Below are 22,397 nucleotides of genomic sequence, written 5' to 3'. Positions count from 1 at the left end.
TTACAACTATCTCCTTGACACAGGAACGCTACCGTGTCATTCTCAAAACGAATAATTGGATAGCTCCTTAAATCGCTGATTATGTGTTCGAAATTATTATAATGCGACTAAAAAAACGATTTCCTGTTTATATATAACTAAAATTATTGTTATTTCTGTATCTGCCAGATAAATCGATTTCTTAATTATCGTAAACGTTATGGCTCGCCTGGATTTACTTTCTTTTTTTGGTTTTTTCCTTCTCCCCTTTCCTTTAGCCGTTAACAGCCGGCTTCTTTTCCAATCCCTCGTAGCGGATAAGCGCCACAAGTGAACAAGCTAGCAACCAACGAAGAAGAGCAGCGAGCGTGCAAGCATGCACGTAGCGCGAGCTAGGGAATTCAATGATCGCACTTGATCAGAACCAACTGCCGCCACAGCTTTCGCGTTGATCAAGAGAGCCATCTTGTTCGCCCTTGGACATCGCGCCTTGCGTGCGAGAAGGACATCGGCTGTTCGTCGTAAGACCGCCGCGCAAGATGAACAGAGGCAAGGCGAACACAAGCAGCGCACGGCCACCGTCCAAGGTGGCTGCGAGCCACAGCCAGCGTAGTTTGGGCAAGACTTCCCAATCCAGTCGCCCGAATCCGCCCGGCCTGACACAGAGAAAGGTCTCCGCCTCTTCCAAGTCATCCACGTCCTCCAGTAAGAGCGCGTCTTCGCGGAGGGGCACCGAGAGCGACACCAAAGGAACAACGTTCGCGGCTTCTTCGAAGGCCAGCGCCAGGAGGAAGACCATGACGACGACGAAGACCAGCGGCGATCCTTCGCCAGCTCACTGGGCCGAGAGTCAACGTCCAGGGCCCGTCACGGTCACGCAGCACGCAACGACCAACGCCGACGATGCCAAGAAGCCGGTTGACTCGAAGCATACGAAGAAGGCTGCCGCGAAGAGCCACCATTCGGAGGGAGCTGCATTGCCGAGTGGCGAAGCAGAACATCCCAACTACGTCTCTTCCAAGGTCTTGCGAAAAAGCATCGATGTCGACAAGACCAAGAGTCAGCGTGACGCCACGAAGGATGACTTGGGAAAACCCACTTCGGACAAGACATCCGTCTCTGAAGTCGACAAGTCTGGCAAGGCGGACAAAGGGAAGACTTCAGTGGAGAGCAAGTCGCCCATACGCAGGATGTCATTGCTGAAGACTATACTAAAGCGCAAATCGCTCGCGGTCCTGAATGCCGCCGGTGAAGCGCTGACCATGCATACACCATCGAGGACGCGTCCTGAGAAGCCCAAGTCTCCGGTACATGCGGCAGCCCCCGACAAGCCGGAAACTACGTTCAACGCTAGGGCTTCTCTTGCAAAAATTTCAGCTATGAATGGTAAGCGGCGAGTATCACGGCAACAATTTTGTTAAGGAGTGCGCTGAAACTGCCATAGGAAGGCGGGGGGGGGGGGGGTGAAATTAACCTACGTTGATTCCCATTCAAGGCTTCCTTGCTAACTTACACCTATACACGGGCATCACGACTCAAAGAAGCACACTACCTTCTCACAACAGGTGCCTATAGGAAACCGATATTTATTCAGACCAGTTCCTGATGCCGACTAGTGTGTACAGTTCCGGCTGCTCTGCTGGTTATCTTTTTTTACTGTGTTCGCATCCTTAGGATACTTCCCGCACTTTCAGGAGGCTAGCCTTTCACGTATCCTATGTCTCTAGCCGTTTTCTCGCCTTTCTGGATCACTGGATAGTCAATCGTCGATTGGGTAGCGAATCGGGCTGCTGCGCTGAGGCAACAGGGTTTGAGACCAACTGACGGACCAACTTGGATCACTCTGTATGCGGCAATGGGAACACAGGTGCCGCACTTCAACGAACCCCTTTCACGCCGACAGGGTCACTGTAGATTAGGGACTGGCTGTGTACCGCTCTTCAATGAAATCCTTTGACGCCGACTTGAAGCACTGTGTATGTGTCACTCGGTTTGTGCTGATCTCCAATGAACCTCCTTGATGCCAACTTTGGTCACTGGGTAGCGCCAGTAGGTGTGTGCCATTCCAGTAATGTGAGACGAAGGCTCCGTTCTATGTTGAATGAATGAGGTCCGCGCCTTTCGAATCTTTGGAGACAGGCTTCAGTCTCTACTAAATGTGTGGGGGTTCGTTCCTTTGCGACCGTTGGAGACTTAGGCTCTGGTCTCTGCTTGGTGCGAATGCGCATGGGAGGGGCGGACAGGTGGGTCAGACACCGGAACGGGGGCGCGCGACAAGGCATCTGCCGCCACGTTCGGACTCCCTTTCCGGTAGCGCACAACAAAGTTATACAGCTGCAGTGTCAAGGCCCGCCGCACTAGGCGGCCTGAGGGCTAGCGCAAGCGCCATGTGAGCGTCATGTGGCTTTTCTCCGCCACAGATGGCACTCCGTCGACGTAGCAGTCAAACTTCCGGAGAGCAAAAACTATAGCGAGATATCCAATCACGTTATAGTAGCGCTCGGTGGCGATAAGTGACCTGCTGGCAAAGGTGACTGGTCAAAGAACGCCGCCGTGCTTCTGAAGCCGCGCAGTCCCAGGGCCCAGGTCACTCGCGTCAGATTCGACAACGAACACCCGATTGAGGTCGGGCAGCTTAATTTAAGGTGTGGCTTCTAGAGTTCGGGATAGTGCTTGAAAGGCAACCTCCTGCTCAGGAGCCCTGCTCAATCGTGCCGACTTTTTCTCAGTGCGGTCAAGGGTGCTTGGAGAGCGACGCAATTCGGGATAAACTTTCGGTAGTAAGACACCAATCTCAAAAGGCGTCTAAGGGTGTGACTGTTAACCGGCGTGAGATATTTGAAAATATCTAGGACCTTCTCTTCGCATGGCATAACACGACCCATGTCGATGGTAAAGCGCAATAGGAAATGAGTCTCAAATATTCAGGCTTTCTTCTGGCTTAGAGTCAACCCGACAGCACGCAGCCTCTCGAGGACGTCGTTCAGGTTGCGAAGGTGCTCCTCGAACATTCGAGAGATGATGATGATGTCATCGAGACACGACAACGCAAAATACTACTTAGCATCCTCGAGAATGCGATTTATTGATATCTTAAACACAGCTGCAGCTCAAGAACAGCTGAAGTGCATGCGGATAAACTGGTTAAGGCTTCAGTGGAAGATAAACGCAATTTTCTCCGCAGCAGCCGGCTCCATATGAACCTGCAGGTAGCCACTGCCTGGCATAAAAAGTACTGAAGTAGCACGCATCAATCAATCAATCAATCAATCAATATTTATTTTTGACAAAAGAAATACAAGATGGGTATAAGTACACATTTAGATTAGTCACGATAGGATCCACTTTAGGCATTGCACAGGCATTCTTCCTCGTGACCTCGTTCATCTGGCGGTAGTTCACACAGAATCGAATGGACCTGGCTCTCTGGGGGACCAATGCCACCCGAGAACCTTAGGGACTGCTTGAGCGATCGACAATACTGGTTTTAATAAGCTCATCAAATGCCTGGACAATTGCCTTTCTCTTGGCCACAGTAACGGAGCGAGGATTGCATTTCGACGGTGGTGCATCGCCTGTGTCTATCCGATGTTGCACAAAAGAGGGGCCCCCCAATCCGGACGTTCAGTGAACATCGCGCTGGAATGAGTCAGCAGCGACGACAGGCGTGCCTTCTCGTGAACCGGTGTGCATTGCGCAATACTCGTGAGGAACCAGTTAACACCGGCCGTTTTGAACCGTGCCGGCCGAGGGGCCAATCTTGGCGGCGGAGTGAGGGACACGAGCCAAGGAGGCCGCGCTAGGTCACCTCCTGCTCTCGAGTGACTTCTGGCGTATGAGGGGACGCCGTGGCAACCGGGAGTGTAGCGAAGGGTTGCAGGGGACCAGAAGGGCCTGTCCTGCAGCCGCCACTTGTGACGTCAGTCACGATGCCCGTGCGTACGAGGGTATCGCGCCCGAGAATCACGGTCACGGAAAGACCTGGGAGATGCACACAACGCTGACAGCGCACACGGTTCTCCCAGCGAGGTAGCCGCACCGAGGTAGCCGCACCATTCGCGAGCTGGAAGGTGGTGTCGCAGGCTGCAATGCGGGCAGAACGCCGGCGCAAATGAAGCGTGGGAAGGCACCTCGATCCCCACACCATCGACAGTCATCGTGGAATGGGTTCTGCCGAATTGCTTCTTCTTTTTTTTTTCATACGGTCGTTTAGCACACGAAGGGAAAGAAACGTTTGAACCAGTGTGCACAGTTCCGAGGCACTTTCTTCATCATGTCAATACCTACATTCATCATGATTTCTCGGCATGAACCGGATACTATTGCGCTAATTAAAAGTGCAACTGAGGGCAAGTCAATAGCAATAGAAATGTAACAGAGATCTCCAGAAGTGTGCTACGCCTGTGAAACAGTGTACCGTCGAGACTTCCCGTTTTCTCTATCTCAATCTCTATCTCTCAGCGATGAAAGGCACTTACACGTGCACTTGCACTTACACGAAGAATGTGAAGAGATTCATGTTAATGAAACCAGGCTTTGCACTGTAAATTCTGGATGGCTTTTAATTAGTCTAAAGCAAAAGGGCAGAAAGATGTTCAATAGGGAACACTTGGAACAGACCTCTCGCGCCACAACTCCTATTTAATCAATGAATGAATAAATTATTCTGCAGCGTAGGAATGAAGCTCTGCATTAAAAATGGACCTCTTAACGCTCTTAACGAAGCTCTTAACGTGTGGCACATGTATGCTGTCGCGTTACTATTTATTTATTTATTTATTTATTTATTTATTTATTTATTTATTTATTTATTTATTTATTTATTTAGAAGATACTGCAGGCCATGTAGTGGCCATTGCAGGAGGAGCAGAAGTACAAGAAAAACAACAAGGAAATGCAAGAGTACGTGAGTACCAGAACAGAAATAACAAGAATTAATTACATTGGAATGATTGCAGGAAAATAAAAAAAATAACAATTTCAGAAACACTGCAACAAAACAAGCTAAAACGAAGCAAACAATATTTTTCTACTGTAGCATGTTCAGCTGTCAACGCATTCATTGCTTTCAGTGTTAATAAGAAGCGATATGGGCAAGTTATTCCATTCGGTTATTGTGCGAGGAAACAAGGAATATTTAAAGGTGTTGGTACTGGCAAACTACGGTGTTGATGACTTGGCATGCCGGTGCCTCGTTAATCGCCCTGTTAGTGGTTGTATGTATTGCTGCGGATTAAGAGATAGCTGATCATTCTGAAGCAAATAGAGGAACTTATTAGTGTTTGTATATTATCCATTTTCATTAAGTTTTAGGGAGGGCCAGTTGGACGGTATTTAGAAAATATAAAGCGTACAGCTTTTCGCAGAATTTCTTTCCAATGAATCGATGTTGCGTGTTGTGCCCAAACAATGGCCGCTACCATCAACCTAAGATGAACGAGCGCGCTCTGTGAGAGCGCTCGCCCTGTCCTGCTGAAGTCCCGTCTCTGCTGGCGCAGAGGAAAGCGGCCACAGCGAGCTGGACAGCCAGCAGCAGCGATGCCTGGCTCTGGGTGGAGCGCTCTCGCTCACGCTGCTGATGATCATCTTCTTCAGCGTCGTCAGCTACATCCTGCGCAGCAGAAACCCAATCATCCCAGTGGCCTGCCAAACGGCCGAGTGTGTCGCCGCCAAGGAGTACGTCGAAGGACTGCTCGGGGACCCCAAGCTCCGGTACGCGGTCCCCGCGGAAACCCATCGGCTGGCGCGTGCCGCAGTCCGCTCTCCTGAGAGTCCGCTCTGCCGATACACTTTACAACTGCGGCTCGGGTGAATTTTGCGTATGCCATGAGCGTTGCTGCTGCGCCGTGCAGCTCGCCAGTAAAACAGTGTTCCTGGAAAATGGCAATGCGTTTGTGAACAGATCGACCATCTGCATCTTGGTGAATTTCGTGGAATTCAGGCTTTCGGTCAAGCGACTATCAGCCTTGCATTTTCAAACAGCATGGCCGGTGTGCCGACAGAAAACATCCGTGCCCGTATTCACATAAAGCTCTTACACTAGATTTGTTCGTAAGAACGAATTCCAGCCAATCCTTATGCTGGCCATATTTGTACTAGCGAAGGCGGTCTGTCTATGGGCAGAGATCGTTTAGGAACGAAGAGATTTGTGAATTCGGCCTCTGGTTCCGGACTTGCAAGTTATATCGCACGTGCGTTGCGATAGTCTCCATCGGCAAATCGCAATTAGGCTACCAGATAACGTAAACCATCAGCGGAGAGTTCACGGACTCAAGAACCGATCGTAAGGTAGGGACGATATTTGCGGTCGTCCACTTTTGCGAGTAGAATCATATTTGTGAGATTCCGCTTGACTTTCGCATGCCGGCGACCACTGTCGACAGCGTTCCTAGAGCTCTGCTAAGACATCGTGTTTGGCACTGGGCCAAGAAAGTTGTCACTCGCGGAGGTACCGATGCCCGGTGCTAACCAGAGGAAATCTCGTGACTGTACCCGCGAAAGTGAGCGACCGAAAATGCCTCCTCAGGGCCGCGACTTTACAGCGATGCATAACGTTTTTCGAGCTTCGTCAGTGGTCAGAGCGACGCTCCGCCTGCGTTATCAATGAGATCAGCCGACCGTTAACGGTATACAAGAGTGGCACGGAATCAAGCGGAAGGCATCGCTACGTTATACCCGACCTGGTCTGAATTCTGTAGCAGAAGTCACGAAGCCGCATGTCCGCGCCATACGTTGCCTCTGAGTGATAACAATAATGGGAACCTATAGGACCTCGGATTTTTACTAAAAACCTTACGAAGACCAACATTGAATTTACGGAAGGCATGTGGGAAGTAAGATTTAACTGCGTAAATTAGGACGAGGGTAACTTTACATCGCTTTCGTTACGCTGAGGTGGGTTCGCGACTTCCGCCGGCAGCAACGTTGCCTTCGACTTTCGTTTCCCCTTTGCATTGCAGCCTAACGTTCAGCTCGCACCATAAGCATTGTTCTGCGAGAGGCGACGGCTCCTTCTTGCGCGACTCAGCTCGCGATTCCGCGCAGGTGCGCGAACTTCTACAATTACGTGTGCGGGCAATTCATCACGAACCGCTCGAGCGTGAGCGCCGGCGCCTTGGAGATCGTGCACAACCGGCTGCTCGCGGACCAGCACAGGAGGCCGGACAAGATGGGCGGCCACGTGGCGGCACGCGTGTACAGCAGCTGCCTGCAGTTCGTCGATCTGCGCGAGACGCCGGCCGCCGCGATGCGGGAGGCGTGCAGGACCATCAACTCTGAGCAGCTGCGCGCGGCCACCACTTTCGCAGAGATCGTCAAGGTCGGTGTCCGCGGTGACCCCGAACGCCAGCTGCAACAGCCATTTTCGGAAGGGCCTCGCGAAATTATAAGCCCGAACTTATGACCAGGAAGGTAGAATAGGAGGGGGGGATGGTATTGATAATCTGCACGCTGTTTGCTGTAACCCGAAACGATCTCTTTTTCTGCCAACTCACCGTGTCTATGATAGGTACGTCATAAGTGACTCTTTCGATAAGGTGACCGGGGCCGGCTTGCACGAACATTTAACAACGAATTTAAGAACGCGTTCTTGTGCGGACTATAGGCGTTGTCTATTTAAGAATCTGCTCGAAATTTTGGTTATACACTGGAACTTGTGAAGTGCCGTCTAGGAAGTGTATTACTATTACGGCTAGCAGTTCTCAAATTGGTTTAAAACATGGAGAGCTATAGGAGAAAATGCAATCTCGCGTCACCCGCCCCGGTATAGCGCGGCAGCTACGGCGTTGAGCGTCTGAGCCAGATATCGCGGGTCTTAAACTGGGCAGCACAACGCCGTATACCTGCCGCGGACGAAAATTTAAGTATCGCGTCGCTGTGCTAGGCAGCCAGCAGGCAAGCTTCCCTGCCAACATAGATACTGTCGCCCACTGCCTCGACTAAGCGCCCATTCGCGACATTCCTTTCCTGCCTTCTCCCATATCGGAGCCGAAAGAATCCCGTTACGTTTACGACACGAGCACGGCCTCCTTTATTTTGTTTTCTCCTTTCCCGCGGCTGCGCGACGCACTTCGCGTTAGCGCGTTCTGCGTTGAATTACTTAACCGAAGCGGCATGCCTTAATCGATGACAGTGCAGGCATTGCGCCCGACGAAGAGGCTTGCTGTTATTCACTGACAGGTCTCGCAATAATCCACACAACGCACAAGAAGAGATGCGTACACACACAGAGCGTTGACATTCGACTGAGACGTTCGTGTTTGTGACCGTTATTCACCGGCAGGGAAGCGAGGCTCCCTGGAGAAGAAGCGCCCACGGGCTTGCGTTTGACATTTCGGTTTTTCGCTCCGTTCAGCGCCGCGATAGCTTGCAAACACAATCGCCCTAGCGCGGTCTCTGGATGTATACGCACCGCCCATATCTGTTTGCAGTGTCCGAAACCCCAGTGAGAGGCCCTTTCAGCGTCGACCGCGCTGTAAGGGCTGACACTGCAGCACGAAAATTCCAGCAGTTACGTTAGATTAACTTTGGCGACTGTGACCGTGAATTCATGGTCCTCGCCAGCCTCAATGGTCAGTTCAGTAAGGCTAGTTGGTTGGTTGGTTTCGTCAGAAGTACGAGAAATAAACTGGCTCTTGCGATAGCTAGTCTACTGCAGTATATCTTCACTGGGCAGTGTGGCTACTCGCCTTAGTAGCTTAGCGGCTACGGTGTTGCGCTACTGAGCACGAGGTCACGGGATCGAATCCCAACCGCGGTGGCCGCATTTCGATGGGGGCGAAATGCAAGGAAGCCAGTGTACCCATGCATCGGGGACACGTTAGAGATCTCCTGGTAATCAAAATTAATCCGAAGGTGTCCACTATGGCACGCTTCATAATCAGATGTGATGTCTGGCACGTAAAACCTCAGAACTTATCTTTTCTTTATTACTACTTTGGCCAATGTGACTAACAAACCGCAAGCCCCTTCGGTTACCTTCAAAGGTAAGGTACGTACATAATACAGACTACGTATGCGCACCTATTATTTACCATACAGTACTTCTCACGGGCTCACCGAAACTGAAAATAATACTGCGCATATGGCTGTCCTATATAATAACCATATATTATACTGACATATCATGCCTATATCATGACATCGCATCGCCAAGTGTAATTCTGAATACTTCGCGATGAACGAACTTAGTCCCACAGAATTCACGGCATCGTTTACTTAAGTAACCCTGTCCTCTCTGTAATATCAAGGAATGTATATACTTATCCGTTTAAATAACACTTCAAAAGCTTTGCTTTCTCGTATTCTTAGTTTCAGTTTAATGCGTTATCTTCAACCGCTACAGTTGTATGTAACTGTCGGATTCAGGTTTTGGCCAGCGTCTCTCTCCAGCGGGGTCTGCACACCGTGCTCGAGATCGGTCTCGTGAACTACACAAATCCCGGGAATGTCTCGCTGCGCTTTTCCCCGGGCAGATCTATCCAGCGCAAGTTCAACAAGGACAACCACGGCGACCTGGAGCGGAACCTGAAAGCCGCGTTTGCTTGGGCGCCTGAGGTAAGGCGTATTTGTCGCGCCAAGCTCGTGCGCGGCATTACGAAATCGACTCCGCCAAACCTTGGTTATAAGTTGTTGTTGTTGTTTTTCAAAATACTCTTAGTGAACTATAGCCCCGAACCCCCGTATGTGGAAAGTTTCGCAGTCCCTTTCGTTGGTAGTAAAGGGAAGTACAATCCTTTATAGCAAAAGTGAGCGAAGCACATTGTAAGCTACAGTATTGAACTCCGCGGGGCCCAACGTTACTATCATTTCCGATGCGCTCAAACTGTACGCCTCCAAACACTGACTAAGGTGCGGGAAGGTTGACGCAAAGTCCATATAATACCATTTCATTTCATTTTATTAGTTTAAAGACCCCATTCGGTGTATTCCGTAAGGGGTGGTTAACATGTTTTCAGTTGTGCGTAGTTCAGAAAACAAATTACTAAATGATCGCTGTACTAATCATCTTTAGCATTTTGTTGCTCAAGTGCACTCTCCGCGGTCAGCAATAAAAATGAACAAGCTGTTCCAATTTTCCATATGTTGGACGGTGTACGGGCTGTTCGAGGTAAAGGCGATGAACACTGCTAATCACAACCGTCCGCTCCAGGTCAACACGACTGCAGCCGTGAACCTCGTGTTGGCCCTCGACAAACGCGTCGAAGAAGCGTTCGCCGCCGGCGCGCGACACGGCGACGAAGAGAATATGACGCTGCGCAGTTTTGTCCACGACCTCATTCCCGCTGTCACCACGGAGGAGTGGGTGTCTGCCTTGACGGCCGCGAACCCCGACTCCTTCGTCGCGAGCCCCGAGACTCCGTGCTTCGTCACGGCCCTGGGCGGCGTTCGCGACGCCTTTCGCCAGCTGGTCGCGGTCGGCGTCCACAAGGCCGCCTCCTACCTCGCGGCGAACCTCGAGGCCGAGGTCGCCCTCTTCGAGGATGCGAGGCAGAACCTAAGGTCGGACGCAGCTGCTAAACACCGCTTCTGCCTCGACGCGACACGCCGCTGCATGGCCTCCGCCTGGCATCCTTTGGCCGCGAGGATCCTGCAAACCTCCGGCCAATACAGCGTTGTCAAGGACATGTACGGCACGCTGCGCCACGTCTTCAGCTCCGGCAGACGCAGGCCCCTGTTCACCTGGCTAGAGCCGAAGGTGCACGCCGCGGCAATCAAGCGGCTCGACCGCACCTCGGTGACCGTGATTGGCGCTGAAGAGGAGTCTCAGGGCGTTGCCGCCGACTACGCCGGCTTCACGCCCACCGTGACTGAGCCGAAGGATTTCGTTGACGGATACTTGAGCACCCGGAGACAGACCCAGAAGATGCAAATAGCGGCGCCTCCGGCACGTAGGCAGGTAGTGTACGCGAACATGGAGCTTACCGGCACTGCCTTTTACGATTCCGGGCTACGCGCCATCGTGCTGCCCCCAGTCTTGCTGACAGAGCCGTACTTCTACGGCAGCGTGCTGCCGTTGCAGTTCAACTACGCCACTGTCGGAGCCGTGCTGGCTGTCAGGATGGCCCAGGTCATCGGCACGGAAGTGCCGACTGGCAACGGCAAAAGTACGCGCGCGCTTGGTTTGCCTTTTATGTTCATATAAAGACAGCTTATTTGTCTATCTGTTCGTTGTATGGATACCTTAAAATTGCATGCACATACGTAACAGAGTGCATTACAGATCACAATGAAAAGTCTGAGCTAACGTAGCGTGTATGACCTGCGCCTCAATAGAAGATTGATTGGCATCTTCTGAAACGGCGGAATCATAATTCATTATTCTCAAAGCAATAGCGTATTAGCTCGGTTGTTTGCATCGCGTATTCGGATTATATAGCGTCGCGTTTCTTGAACTTCGCGTCATGTCGTACATGCTCGTGCCTGTCGTTGCAACAGAAATATATAATCAATTTCTTAGCAGTTTGGTAATTATAACATAGGGCCGTATAACGTAAAACTATTCCAATATGTTTTTATTCCAATCTCCTGACGTCGAATTTGCGTAACCGCCGACGCAAGCATCGGGCGGTCACCCGCAGGGTTGTCTGAAAAGACCAATCAAATGCTTCCCTCGTTCATAGGAGGTCACTTTTGTTTGCTTGAAAAACGAATAACATTGTCTGCACTTAGCGGCTTGTCTTATCTAATTCTCTCACAAGAGGCGAAGAGCATGCTCAAGTGGCGAGGAATTCAATGGAGCAGCGCCACTGCACTGAATATCGATACCCGGATGAAGAGGGTGGTACCTGTGCCTGCGATTGGTCCGCTTTCCCTTACTTAGCTTGCAGTGGCTCATTAACAATCGCGGCGGCATGCAACGGAAGCTTAAGAATGATGCTAAAACGGATCCTCAGCAAGAAGAGTCCGCAGAATTAGGTCGTAAACGTGCCGAAAGTTCTCGAAAACGTTACACGGCCACACAAACAGTTTTATTACACGCAAATAAACCCATGCTCTCCGGCAGGGGCGAGTAGCCAGTGCCGGAGCGATCGACGGCAGCCATCTTTTATTCATTTCGGAACGGGGCTGCAGTCTGCGGCTATTCAGAAGAAGATTCAGTTTTGTTCGGCATATTAATGCATTTTTAACGCGTACGCGTCACTTTGACGCGGTAAGTTCTTGAGGTTTTGTGACTTCGCGTGAGAGGCAGATGAAGTGGGTGCAGCCCAAAAACTTCTGGCCACTAGCCGAGAGCTAATGGCAAAAAGGCGTCGAATAAGAATAGCTGTTTTTGTTTTGTTCAGTCAAATTATGCATAATCAGTGTGTACACGTCATATCAGATGGGGAGCTATCGCGGTTTTCGTGACGTCGTGTGACAGACAGGTTAAGTGGGAGTGGTCTAAAAAAGTTTTTGACCAATCGCGGTGGGCTGATTGCAGAATTGAAATAGAAAAAGTTTGGAATAGTTTTACGTTGTAGCGCCCATAGCTTCTGAAACAGCGTGGGTAAGCAAAGAGACGAATCGTAACGCATCCAGCACAGCGCCCGATATAGATCTATGTGCCCCTTGAACCTTTCACTTTCTTCTATTCGCTGCACTCTGTAGATTCGCTATGCATGTTGATTGGTCGACTGCTGCAGGTGGCCAGGACAATCCAAGGGCCCATTGGAGCGAGACGGCTTTGAGCAACTTCCAAAAGAGCGTCCAGTGCCTCCAGGAGCTGCGTCAAAATCTTTCCCTTCCCGCCAGTCCAACCAACTCGCGGCGGGAGCAGGAAAGCATCTTGCTTGCCTGGATGCAGGCAAGGATGCTGCGCTGTGAGGCGTCCTACAAGTGGCCCCCAGCTTGTGGGGGTAGTGCTGGCAAGGGGGTCCTCCCGTTCGACTTCACACAAAAGCTCATGCCAACTGAAAAAAGAAAAATGGCATTCACAAAACGAGAGCACTGTATACTCTGCATTTTGCGGAAGGAGCCTAGGGCGCGTTAAGAAAGCTTTTGAGACGGGAGCAGTTGCAGAAGACGTGGGTGTATTTTCCCGAGGGGCACGTAGCTAACCTCGTATGTGAACATTAGCTCCTTTACGCTTTGCGGCACGTGTAAATATATTATTTACACGTGCCGATGTTCGATGTCGATGTTCGCGTGCTTTGAAGTCAGGACGCAGATGCCAATCGTCGCCGGCGCCAGCGCGCAGGCGTTTTAGTTTGCTCGTTTGTGCGGCCCGATTCCCGCCCGTATTGGTCACGTAACCAATCTTCGGGTGTGTTTGCATTGGTCACATGACCAATATAAGCACGTCCGGCCGCATGACCGCGGAAAATAGTGAGCCATTTAAAGACGTGACGGCCCTACGCTACCGTACGTTCTCACCCTCGAAGAAGGAGCCGAGAATGTCCCGAAACGTCGAGTTGCCGCAATAAATGTTTTACAGCGAAGCTGTTAGTGACTATTAGAAGCGCTCAAAAACCGGTTGTCATGGTTCTCTGAATAAAAAATAAACTAGGTTACTCACGAACTTTATCTTTTGATGAAACAGGAGGAATGTCAAGGGCAATATGCAAGCAAATTTTGAAGTGTCTGTGTCAAATAGGGGTTCAATGAAAATTGTCAAACCTTCGTTTCCGGCCGGTGTAGAGGCCTTAAGTGAAGCGCTTCAAAAGTTTATCCACTTTAGTGAAAAGAGCAAGAGCGGTAGAGGTCGGATATATGTAGGAAATGGGTACCAATGACGTGTACCAAAGGTTTGAAGTGTGCAGTATCATGTGCTTTGAAAATATATTACAATTGCTGAATACTCGTTCTCTCTTCATTTTTATGCGTTTTACGAGGCATGTAGTTGCTTTTTACTGGTCTGCTCGGTGAACTATGCAAGGCACGCTGTTTATACTTCGTCGAAGTAAGAAGTATGTTATGATGTGACGAACTATAAATGTCTGACCTGTGGAGATTAATTGTAGCCTTCGTAGAAAGTTACTTATTCAAGCGTTCCAAAGTCTCATACTGCCGCTATCCGCAATGTTTCCCAGAGTCCTAACACAACTGTGTACAAGACCCCAACTTCCAATTCAATGAAAATCGAGTAAATGTTGAGTGTAATGTATGGTGAAACTTTCACCTTCCAGACTTAATTAAAAGTGCTGCGAGTAATTACTAAACCCTCGCTCTATCTATTTTCATGCGTTATATACAAGCGTCGCAGTTGGTTCCTCCGGTGTCCTCGGTGAACTAAAGGCACCTTATTTATATTTGGGGGATGTAAGAGAATATTACGCTTAATGCGTAGCAAAGTGCGAAGTGTGTAACCTAATCGTAACATTTGCAATAAATACGTATGCAAGTGCTCCATAGCGTTATAAGTGTGTTTGTCGAGCGGAGCAAAATTTAGCGTGCTGCCCTAGCATAACTACAAATGAGAACAAGATCAAATTTAGCGAAGATAAGTATGATAAATTTGTGTGCGAAGTTACATGCATTAGGATTATGTATAGCCCTTGCAAAAAAAAAAGAAACATCTAGCAATGCTCGAAAGCGTTATATATGGCCATTTTACACTGTTTCCCAGCATCCCGGGATACGTTGCACAAAGTTATGTTTGGCAGAAATACGGGGAACGTTATTGGTTATGCGTAGGCAAAAATTGAAGTGTTTGGGTTTATTACGACCTGTATAATAAGTTACGTATTCCAGCACTACAGAGTGTATATGATTGAATTTTACGAGCGCCGGAAAATTAAACTACAAGTGACAGCGAGATCAATGGCAGCAAAATGGGTGGCTCGCTATGGCAAAGCTGCGTGCTAAGTAAACTGCGTGTGCAATAAACACTATACTTGCAAAAAAAAATTTAAGCAAGTCTCCAAAAGAGTCACACAGCCGTTTTCAGCTACGTTTCTCAGCGTTCCGAGAGAACTGGGCGTTACAAAATGTTTATATTTATCAGAAATATGGACGAGGTCATCTAAAGTGCAATGCGTCGACAGATTTTTAACTTTCTGGCTTAATTATCAGCGCTACTTTCATTTATCATCTATCATCTAGCGCTACTTAACTATCAGCGCTACCCAATTATTGAGCCCTAGTTCGTCGGTGTTTTCGTGCGTTAAACGAGGCAAGACCGCTGTCCTCGGTGAACTATACGAGGTACCTTATTTTATGTTTGGTGAAACTCAGGGTCAGGTAATGGGTGATGTGTAGGCAAAGTTCATCATGGTTGGACTAATTGCGGCTTTAGCAGTAAATAACGTATGCAAGCGATCCTGAGTGTCATAAGTTCGTTTCACGCATAAGGCAGTATTTATTCCGCCACCCTATAGCTGGAGAACTGCGAACGCAACCGGTATCCCATCTTTAAAGAAAAAAAAAAGCATTGAGGAAAGGGGCAGACATTGGTCAATGTTACGGCGAAGTAAAGCTATAGCGTGGATGAAATGCTGCCATTGTGGAAAATCATTGAGTACTCGTCGGTGCCAAATGCACACTCAGACGGGGCAGGCGCTTCCTTTCGCGGTCGTGTATGTTTCGCGCTAACATCGATACAGTGGTCGTCTTGCATCCAGTGCGTATACGCAGCCCTGCAACGGGTTCTTCTTAGTTCACGCTCTGTTGCCGTATACCAAACTCCCTATAGAATAAACCAATGCGTGGTCATATGCATGACAGGGGCTGCGTGCGGCGTACGAGGCGCTCCTGATCTGGTTCACCCAGGAGTCCGGTGACCCCGACGTCTTCAGCCGCTACTGGCAGGCCGCGCAGGTGCTGTTCTTCGCGCGCTTCTGCTTGCTGTCGTGCGGCGACGGTGGCGACGCACAGCGGCGCGACACGAGCGCCTCGCACGTGGCGCTGCGCGACCGCTGCCTGCTTCCCCTGCACAACATGCGGCAGTTCGCCGAGGCGTTCGAGTGCACCGCCAGCGAGAGGTTCGTGGTCGGCCATTGCAAGCTCTGAGGCCAACTGTGCGAAGGCGGCAAACGCTGCTTCGATGCGTGTAGCGCGGTGGCCGGTGTTTGTGTAGTAGAAGCCGCCACGTGCCTTTAACGAAGCCTCTCCGCAGACTGCAGCTGCACATGTGCATTATGTGTGGCGCCAGGCGTTGTACTGTTCTGAGGAATTGTACTGTTCTGTAGTGTAAGATTTAGTCTTTCTTGTTGTCGTTCATATTTCTTTTTTAAATGCCAGTGTTCGATACCCGCAGTTAGTTACGCCATCGCAATATTTATAATTACGTACACTTTGAAACTAGCAGTATGTCACGTGGCAATTGGTATTAATCCTAAGCATGCCGAATCCTATAATGATCGTGTTGCTTGACGTGCCTTCCATATACTAAAGCGATCGGTGTTGGAAAGAGAATAGTTGTGTACAGACGCAGTTGCGTCTGTGCTTTCGGGTGATTGCATTGAGTGATAGGACGATGATATACAGTGCTAACGCTACATGTATTGCACGTTAACGGGCACATCAGACACTGCCTCACGATTTTCGCGTAATTAAAATGCATATATGCGGCTGTTTGTATCCAATTAGTCGTTTAGAAAAAGTTTATTTCAACAAGATACGATACGAACACTGAGTCACAATCACGGCACAATTACACTAGGATGATAACATAGCACGAAGCATTGTATACACGGCACGTTTTCAAAGTAGTGTCCGAGTCCTCACTCACTAATATATAACCACATAGACACACGGAAACGCACAGTCACACATAAACTAATTATTACATATATAAAATTCTGTTCAATATATAGAGTGTACACAATGGTTATGTACAATAATGGTGTGACAGAAACACTTTACACAATTTTAAAGTGATGTGTACGAGATGTGTATATACAAAAATGATAATGTATACGACAGCACTCACACACAGAAATTAGTGAGGCTCTAATACATGTGCGTGGTTGTGTTGTACCCATTGTGTTGCGCCCTTTGTGTTGTACCAGAACAATTGTGCACTTCCCTTTACGTGCCGTTTAGGGGCAAAAGCTTTGGCACGAGCCGCATCCGGCCTCTTATTTTTCGTTCACTCCGAAAGAGCCGGGAGCATATGCATTTGAGCCAAAATTAGTACACCACAACTAGCCGGCAAAGCTTCCGGAAGGGAGCAATGGGGGACTTGGATCACCAGCGAGGATCGGGAGATGCAACTAGTGCTCCTCGACCAGGCATGACAGACCACTCAAGCCAGTGGAGCCCTGGACTAGGAGCTCCACCCACCCGCTCCCTACACCTGTTTTCTTTTTTTTAAATAAACATTTTGATATATATATATATATATATATATATATATATATATATATAAACGAGAAGAAAGGGGGTTAACCGAGGGACCCGATAATTATTAGTCATATAATGAGAAGCCAACAAGCACTGACACCAAGTACAACATAGGGGAAATTGCATGTGCTTAATAAATGAAATAAAGTAATGATAAATTAATGGAAATTAAAGTGGATGAAAAAACAACTTGCCGCAGGTGGGAACCGAACCCACAACCTTCGCATGTCGCGTGCGATGCTCTACCAATTGAGCTACCGCGGCGGCGTTTCCCCATCCACTTTCTTGGGTATTTATGTGTACTAGTAGAACCCTGGGAGTGTTAGCCAGCGCCCCCACTCACAGACCTTGGCGGCGGACGTGGAACGTCTTTTTTGCCGCAGGCGTCACGAGAACGTGATCTTTTCGGGTGAAGGCAACTGGTCAATAAACCCACATATGCTACCTGAAGGCATCAATGTTGCCGGATTCGAGACCCTCGTTATGATATAAACGAGAAGAAAGGGGGTTAACCGAGGGACCACCACTTTAATTGGAGTGGACGGACCATCCACTTTAATTTCCATTAATTTATCATTACTTTATTTCATTTATTAAGCACCTGCAATTTCCCCTATGTTGTACTTGGTGTCAGTGTTTGTTGGCTTCTCATTATATGACTATATATATATCAAAGAATTTGATTCTAAACGACAGGGTGCTCTCGGCGGATATATATATATATATATATATATATATATATATATATATATATATATATATATATATATATATATATATATATATATATCAAAGAATTTGATTCTAAACGACAGGGTGCTCTCGGCGGCAACGCTGACCCTCTGCTAGGACAGCTCCTTTAGCAGCAGCTTCAGCTACGAAGCATTCCCACCGATTGCGTCGCGCGTCGTTCAGCAAAAAGCGTTAACACGGGAATGCGTGGCTCGTGCGGCGCGCATTCGCAGTGGCGGATGCGCTGCAGGCGATGCGGCGCATGCGCAGTGCATGGGTCCAAAGCCCACGCCAGCGCTTTGTTCCCGCGCTGGTCGCCGCCAGCACTGCGCTTTCCTCCTCACCCCTTCGCTATACCCTCCTCCGCTTTCCACCTTATGGTATCGCAGCAACCTCCCTCTCCACTTTTCTCCTCGCGCCTCTACGCTCTAGACGTTTTTCTCGTTGCCCGCCTTAGGGCACATTCACACCGGCGACTTCAGGAGGTCGCGCGACCATTTGCGACTCGCAATCAAAAAGCGACCGAAGGCGACTGATGTTCACGCCGTCAAGCCCGGCTGAGCGCGACCCGCAAGTCGCAATCCCGGAGATTATCGTTCTCAGCGAGAACTCTCGGAATCTACGCGGAATTTGAATGCGACGCTGGAGGAGGCCGGATGTAGACACACGAAAGATCACTTCCGGTGCGCCGCTGATTGGTTTATCAGTTTTGCGACCACGGTCGCGCGACTGAAAAATCGCGCAGAGAGCGACTCGCCCAAAATGGTCGCTTTTCGAGAAAGGCGACCGTTTGCGACCATTTGCGACTGGTCGCAAAGCGACCAACTTGGTCGCGCGACCTCCTCAAGTCGCCGGTGTGAATGTGCCCTTATAGAGCGTTGGCTGTGATCTTTCGCTATGCTCGCTCGCTCGGTTACGCCGACGCTCGCCGTTAGCTCGCCGCAGGAACGCGAGCCACCGCCGTGTCGCCGCGCCGGCGCTGGCCGCCGGAAGTTCGTCAGGAAAGTTCACTCCATGCAGATTGGCCTTAAGAGCTGCGCTCTGAAACGCGTAGTATACATGAATTGAGGAGCTCGTGACGTACTTGGTTTGATTCAATTGCTACTATACAGAAAACTTAAGCGTTGCGATGCGTCAAGCACCATGACAGCAACGGTATGTATACATGCGTGTTGCATTACTTCCTTGTAGCTTCGTATGGTCGTTGCTTATATATTAAATTTCATTTTATTGTACAAGCAGGCGATGCGGGGTCCCTTTTCGAAAATTAGATGAACTGGAAGAACTGCTCTGGCTAATCTCTGAGATTATGGTTATTGATTCGTGTGGATGTATTTTAGTAATAATTTTTCTGTGGCCGCAGTCGAAATATTTAAATCTTTCAGATTTTCTCAACAATTTGCAGCACGCGAAACTTTTGTAAACATCTCATTTTTTTTAAAGAAATGGGTGAAGTTGGAATAATCGTTCAGTGCGAGTTCTCATCAAAGCAGGAAGACTTGAAAACGGCACTCACAACGTGTGCTGTCTTACAAGATACGCTAGTTCTACGCAGGCACGTTTTCTAAGTACAATAAGAAACATGCAGTCTTGTCTCCGATCACGAATTATAACTCACCATTCTTAAATCCCCTAAGCGTATAAATATCTGTTTCAGCAAGTACGGCGCGAGCTTTAAAAAAACGTTTTACAAAACGAGGACCTTTTAGCGTGAATATTTCATATCCGGCCAGTCTTTATCATTGCGAAAATGAATTACGAATATTGACTTCTTATAGGTGATGTGGCTTTCCACCTCATGGCTCCGTTGCACCCTCCTCTCCCGCTTTCCTCCTCGCGCTCTCTTCTCCTCCTTTTCTCCTCGCGATCTCTGCTGCGCTCTACGTTCGCTCTTTCATCCTTTGCTGTGCTTGTTCGCTGGATTACGCCGACGCAGGTACGGGCGGCTAAGAGCAGCGCTCTAAAATGTAACCTCGCGTTAATCTCGTTCCGAAAAGGGGGAAGATCGCCAGTTCTGTAGCAGTTCAACGGAGGTGTTGGTACGTAATTCCCACCCTAGAAGTCCTCATTAGTTTTCCTAGGTATTTGTGTCATTTCTTTATTCAGATGTTCCTAGCATAATGTGAAAGTTTCACGTTCACAAGCCATAAAAAGATAACTTTCTTGGCACCGCATGCCTATTATTTGAATATTTAAACAGAATGTAAAAAAATGACAGAAAGCCGAATTCTGTGCAATCGTTACTGCAAAGAGGACGATGTAAACACGACCTCCTTTACGCTTCTTTAAGATCGCACTGGCGCAATGGTAAGCTGCTGCTTTCTCGGAAGCCACGGTTTTCAGTAGTTTGCGGATCGCTAAAGAGATGGCGCGACCAGCAACAAAACTTCTGCCAGGAGACAGAACGACGAGCGTTGCTGTTTGGCGAAGCCATTGTGGCACCAATAAAAACAAATCAGATTAACACCACGGGCGCTAAAGTTGTTGTGGCCGTATCACATGGTGTACGCCCTTTTAAATGCAGAGTATTTATTTATTTATATGAAATACCATCAAGGTCCGAGGTCGTTACAGAAGGGAGAGGGAAACAAGCATTAGAGGGAGAAATAGCAATTCGGCTTCTAAGAATACAAGTACAGTCGAGCGCCTTTACAACGAAACGACCTGTATATCGAATGGATACTTCTGTCCGGGTTGCATATATTGAAAATTTGGAAGGCCCAGTGCTTTAGCAACCGTGATTGGCTGAAACATCGCCGGCGACGCTCGACGCCCTTCGCAACCGCTGTGAGTACGCCTCGACACCTAACGCATGTTACACTAACCTAACCTAACCTGTCGTGGACGACATGCAAGGGCAATAATCCTCACGGCGTGGCATCAGAGCGTCGCCGCCGGCGTTTCAGCCAATCGTGTTTAACAGCGGTTGCTAAGGGGCTGTGCCTTCTAGACAAGTATACGCGCCTCGGTTCTATCGTGAGCTGTGCGGTGCACGACTTTTACAACGAAGTGACTTGTATAACGGATGATTTCGGAGGCCGCAAGCAATTCGTTATAAATGTATTCGATTGTAATTCTCAACAGCAGCCTTAAATGCAACTGCATCGATCAGTTCGGTTACCAAGTGGTCAGGATCAAAGCATTACGAGAGTATGGCGACAGAGGCGGCCGGGTGGTTCCATTATCTGGATGCAATGGAAAAAATAAATGGCTTACTCCGGGAAAATGGCACCTGTACATAATCTTGGTAATCGGTTCTGTTTGATATATGCGGTGGTTTTGACAGAAGATGACGTTTTAGTTTTTGGCATTGTTAAAAAGATGACCAACTCTTCCCCAACCGGAAAATGGGGGTAAGCGAAGTTTGTCCTGCGTGGACCTGACCTTCGCTACGGGTAAGTAACCCACACGTAACGGTACTGGATTGCTTCGGCCTCCCGTTCCCTCAGCTCGAAATATTCTCGTAGCTGTCGGATTGCCTGGGCTCGGGCGTCTCTAACGGCTGGATCGGCGAGCCTTTTCACGGGCGAGTACTCGCCACCACTCGTCGAAGGCTGCCTGCACCTCGGGGGAACACAACACATGGCCGTCCCACCCGTTTTCCGAGAGTGAATTGAAGGGAAACAAAGGCGGCGTAGCATGCGCGAGACCCTTTCCTGCCCTTTCACTCCCCGGCGGAAGCGAAACGGCTCCGATTGGTTGCTCGCGTAGCAGCTGGAATGCAGCTGGAATTCTTGCTAATGACCCACGCTTCGGCGCAGCTGTCAACTCATCAAACCGTATACTTTTTGCGTATACTTTTTGCGTGACCAGAACGCCATAGAAACTTGTGAGTCAATACAAGCTTCGCTTGAAAAAGTCACCGCCGTTTACAATACTACCCTACGCAAATTTCGAGTGCAGCTGTTTAGGCGTTTTGAACGCGCTATCATCATCATCATCATCATCATCATCAGCCTGGTTGCGCCCACTGCAGGGCAAAGGCCTCTCCCATGCTTCTCCAACAACGCGCTATATATTGTAGCAAAGAATTTGATTCTGAACAAGGCGCTCTCGGCGGCAGTGCTGAGCCTCTGCTAGAGCAGCTCGTTTAGCAGCAGCGGTAAAGCATTTCCACCGGTTGCAATGCTCATTCTTCAGAACGAAAGGTGAACACGAGAACGCGTGGCTCGCGCGGAGCATTCTCTAGCAGCGGCGGCGCCGCAGGCAAAGTAGGGCGTGCGCAGTGGGTCCGAAGCCCACGCCAGAGCTTAGTTTCCGAGCTGGCCGCATGCCTGGTTGTCAGCGGCACTCCTATTTCCTCCTCACCTTCTCGTCATACCCTCCTCCACTTTCCGCCTCCTGGTTCCGCTGCACCCTCCTTTTCGCTTTTCTCCTCGCGCTTCTTCGCTCTCGCCCCTTTTTTTCAACCGCCGCTGCGCGCC

The 22,397-nt window shown here is 49.2% G+C and overlaps 1 protein-coding gene across 2 annotated transcripts; it reads left to right on the top strand.

Annotated features, from left to right (window-relative positions):
* The first annotated feature begins 346 nt into the window (after nucleotides 1-346).
* Nucleotides 347-16,481, top strand: LOC135900603 (neprilysin-1-like). 2 transcript variants are annotated; one of them, XM_070535624.1, is made up of 7 exons: nucleotides 347-1,365; nucleotides 5,478-5,691; nucleotides 7,024-7,297; nucleotides 9,346-9,534; nucleotides 10,130-11,084; nucleotides 12,603-12,763; nucleotides 15,667-16,481. In XM_070535624.1, the coding sequence occupies exons 1-7, from the start codon at nucleotides 519-521 to the stop codon at nucleotides 15,904-15,906; spliced, it is 2,880 nt and encodes a 959-aa protein (XP_070391725.1). In that variant the 5' UTR covers nucleotides 347-518; the 3' UTR covers nucleotides 15,907-16,481. The 2 variants fall into 2 exon arrangements, with proteins under 2 accessions (XP_070391725.1, XP_065286103.2); XM_065430031.2 differs by having other exon boundaries at nucleotides 15,622-16,481.
* The last annotated feature ends 5,916 nt before the right edge of the window (nucleotides 16,482-22,397 follow it).

Source organism: Dermacentor albipictus, chromosome 3 (assembly GCF_038994185.2).
Source record: "Dermacentor albipictus isolate Rhodes 1998 colony chromosome 3, USDA_Dalb.pri_finalv2, whole genome shotgun sequence".
NCBI classification, from domain to species: Eukaryota; Metazoa; Arthropoda; class Arachnida; order Ixodida; family Ixodidae; genus Dermacentor; species Dermacentor albipictus.
The sequence above is the reverse complement of the archived record's forward strand: the minus strand, read 5'-3'. Positions and strand labels throughout refer to the sequence as shown.

Bases quoted from the DNA above. Each gene is read 5' to 3' on its own strand.
- LOC135900603 (XM_065430031.2), top strand. From the start codon at position 519: ATGAACAGAGGCAAGGCGAACACAAGCAGCGCACGGCCACCGTCCAAG. The intron at 1,366-5,477 runs GTAAGCGGCGAG...CTGCTGGCGCAG, and splicing joins AAAAATTTCAGCTATGAATG to AGGAAAGCGGCCACAGCGAG. The intron at 12,764-15,621 runs GCAAGGATGCTG...TATGCATGACAG, and splicing joins TCTTGCTTGCCTGGATGCAG to GGGCTGCGTGCGGCGTACGA.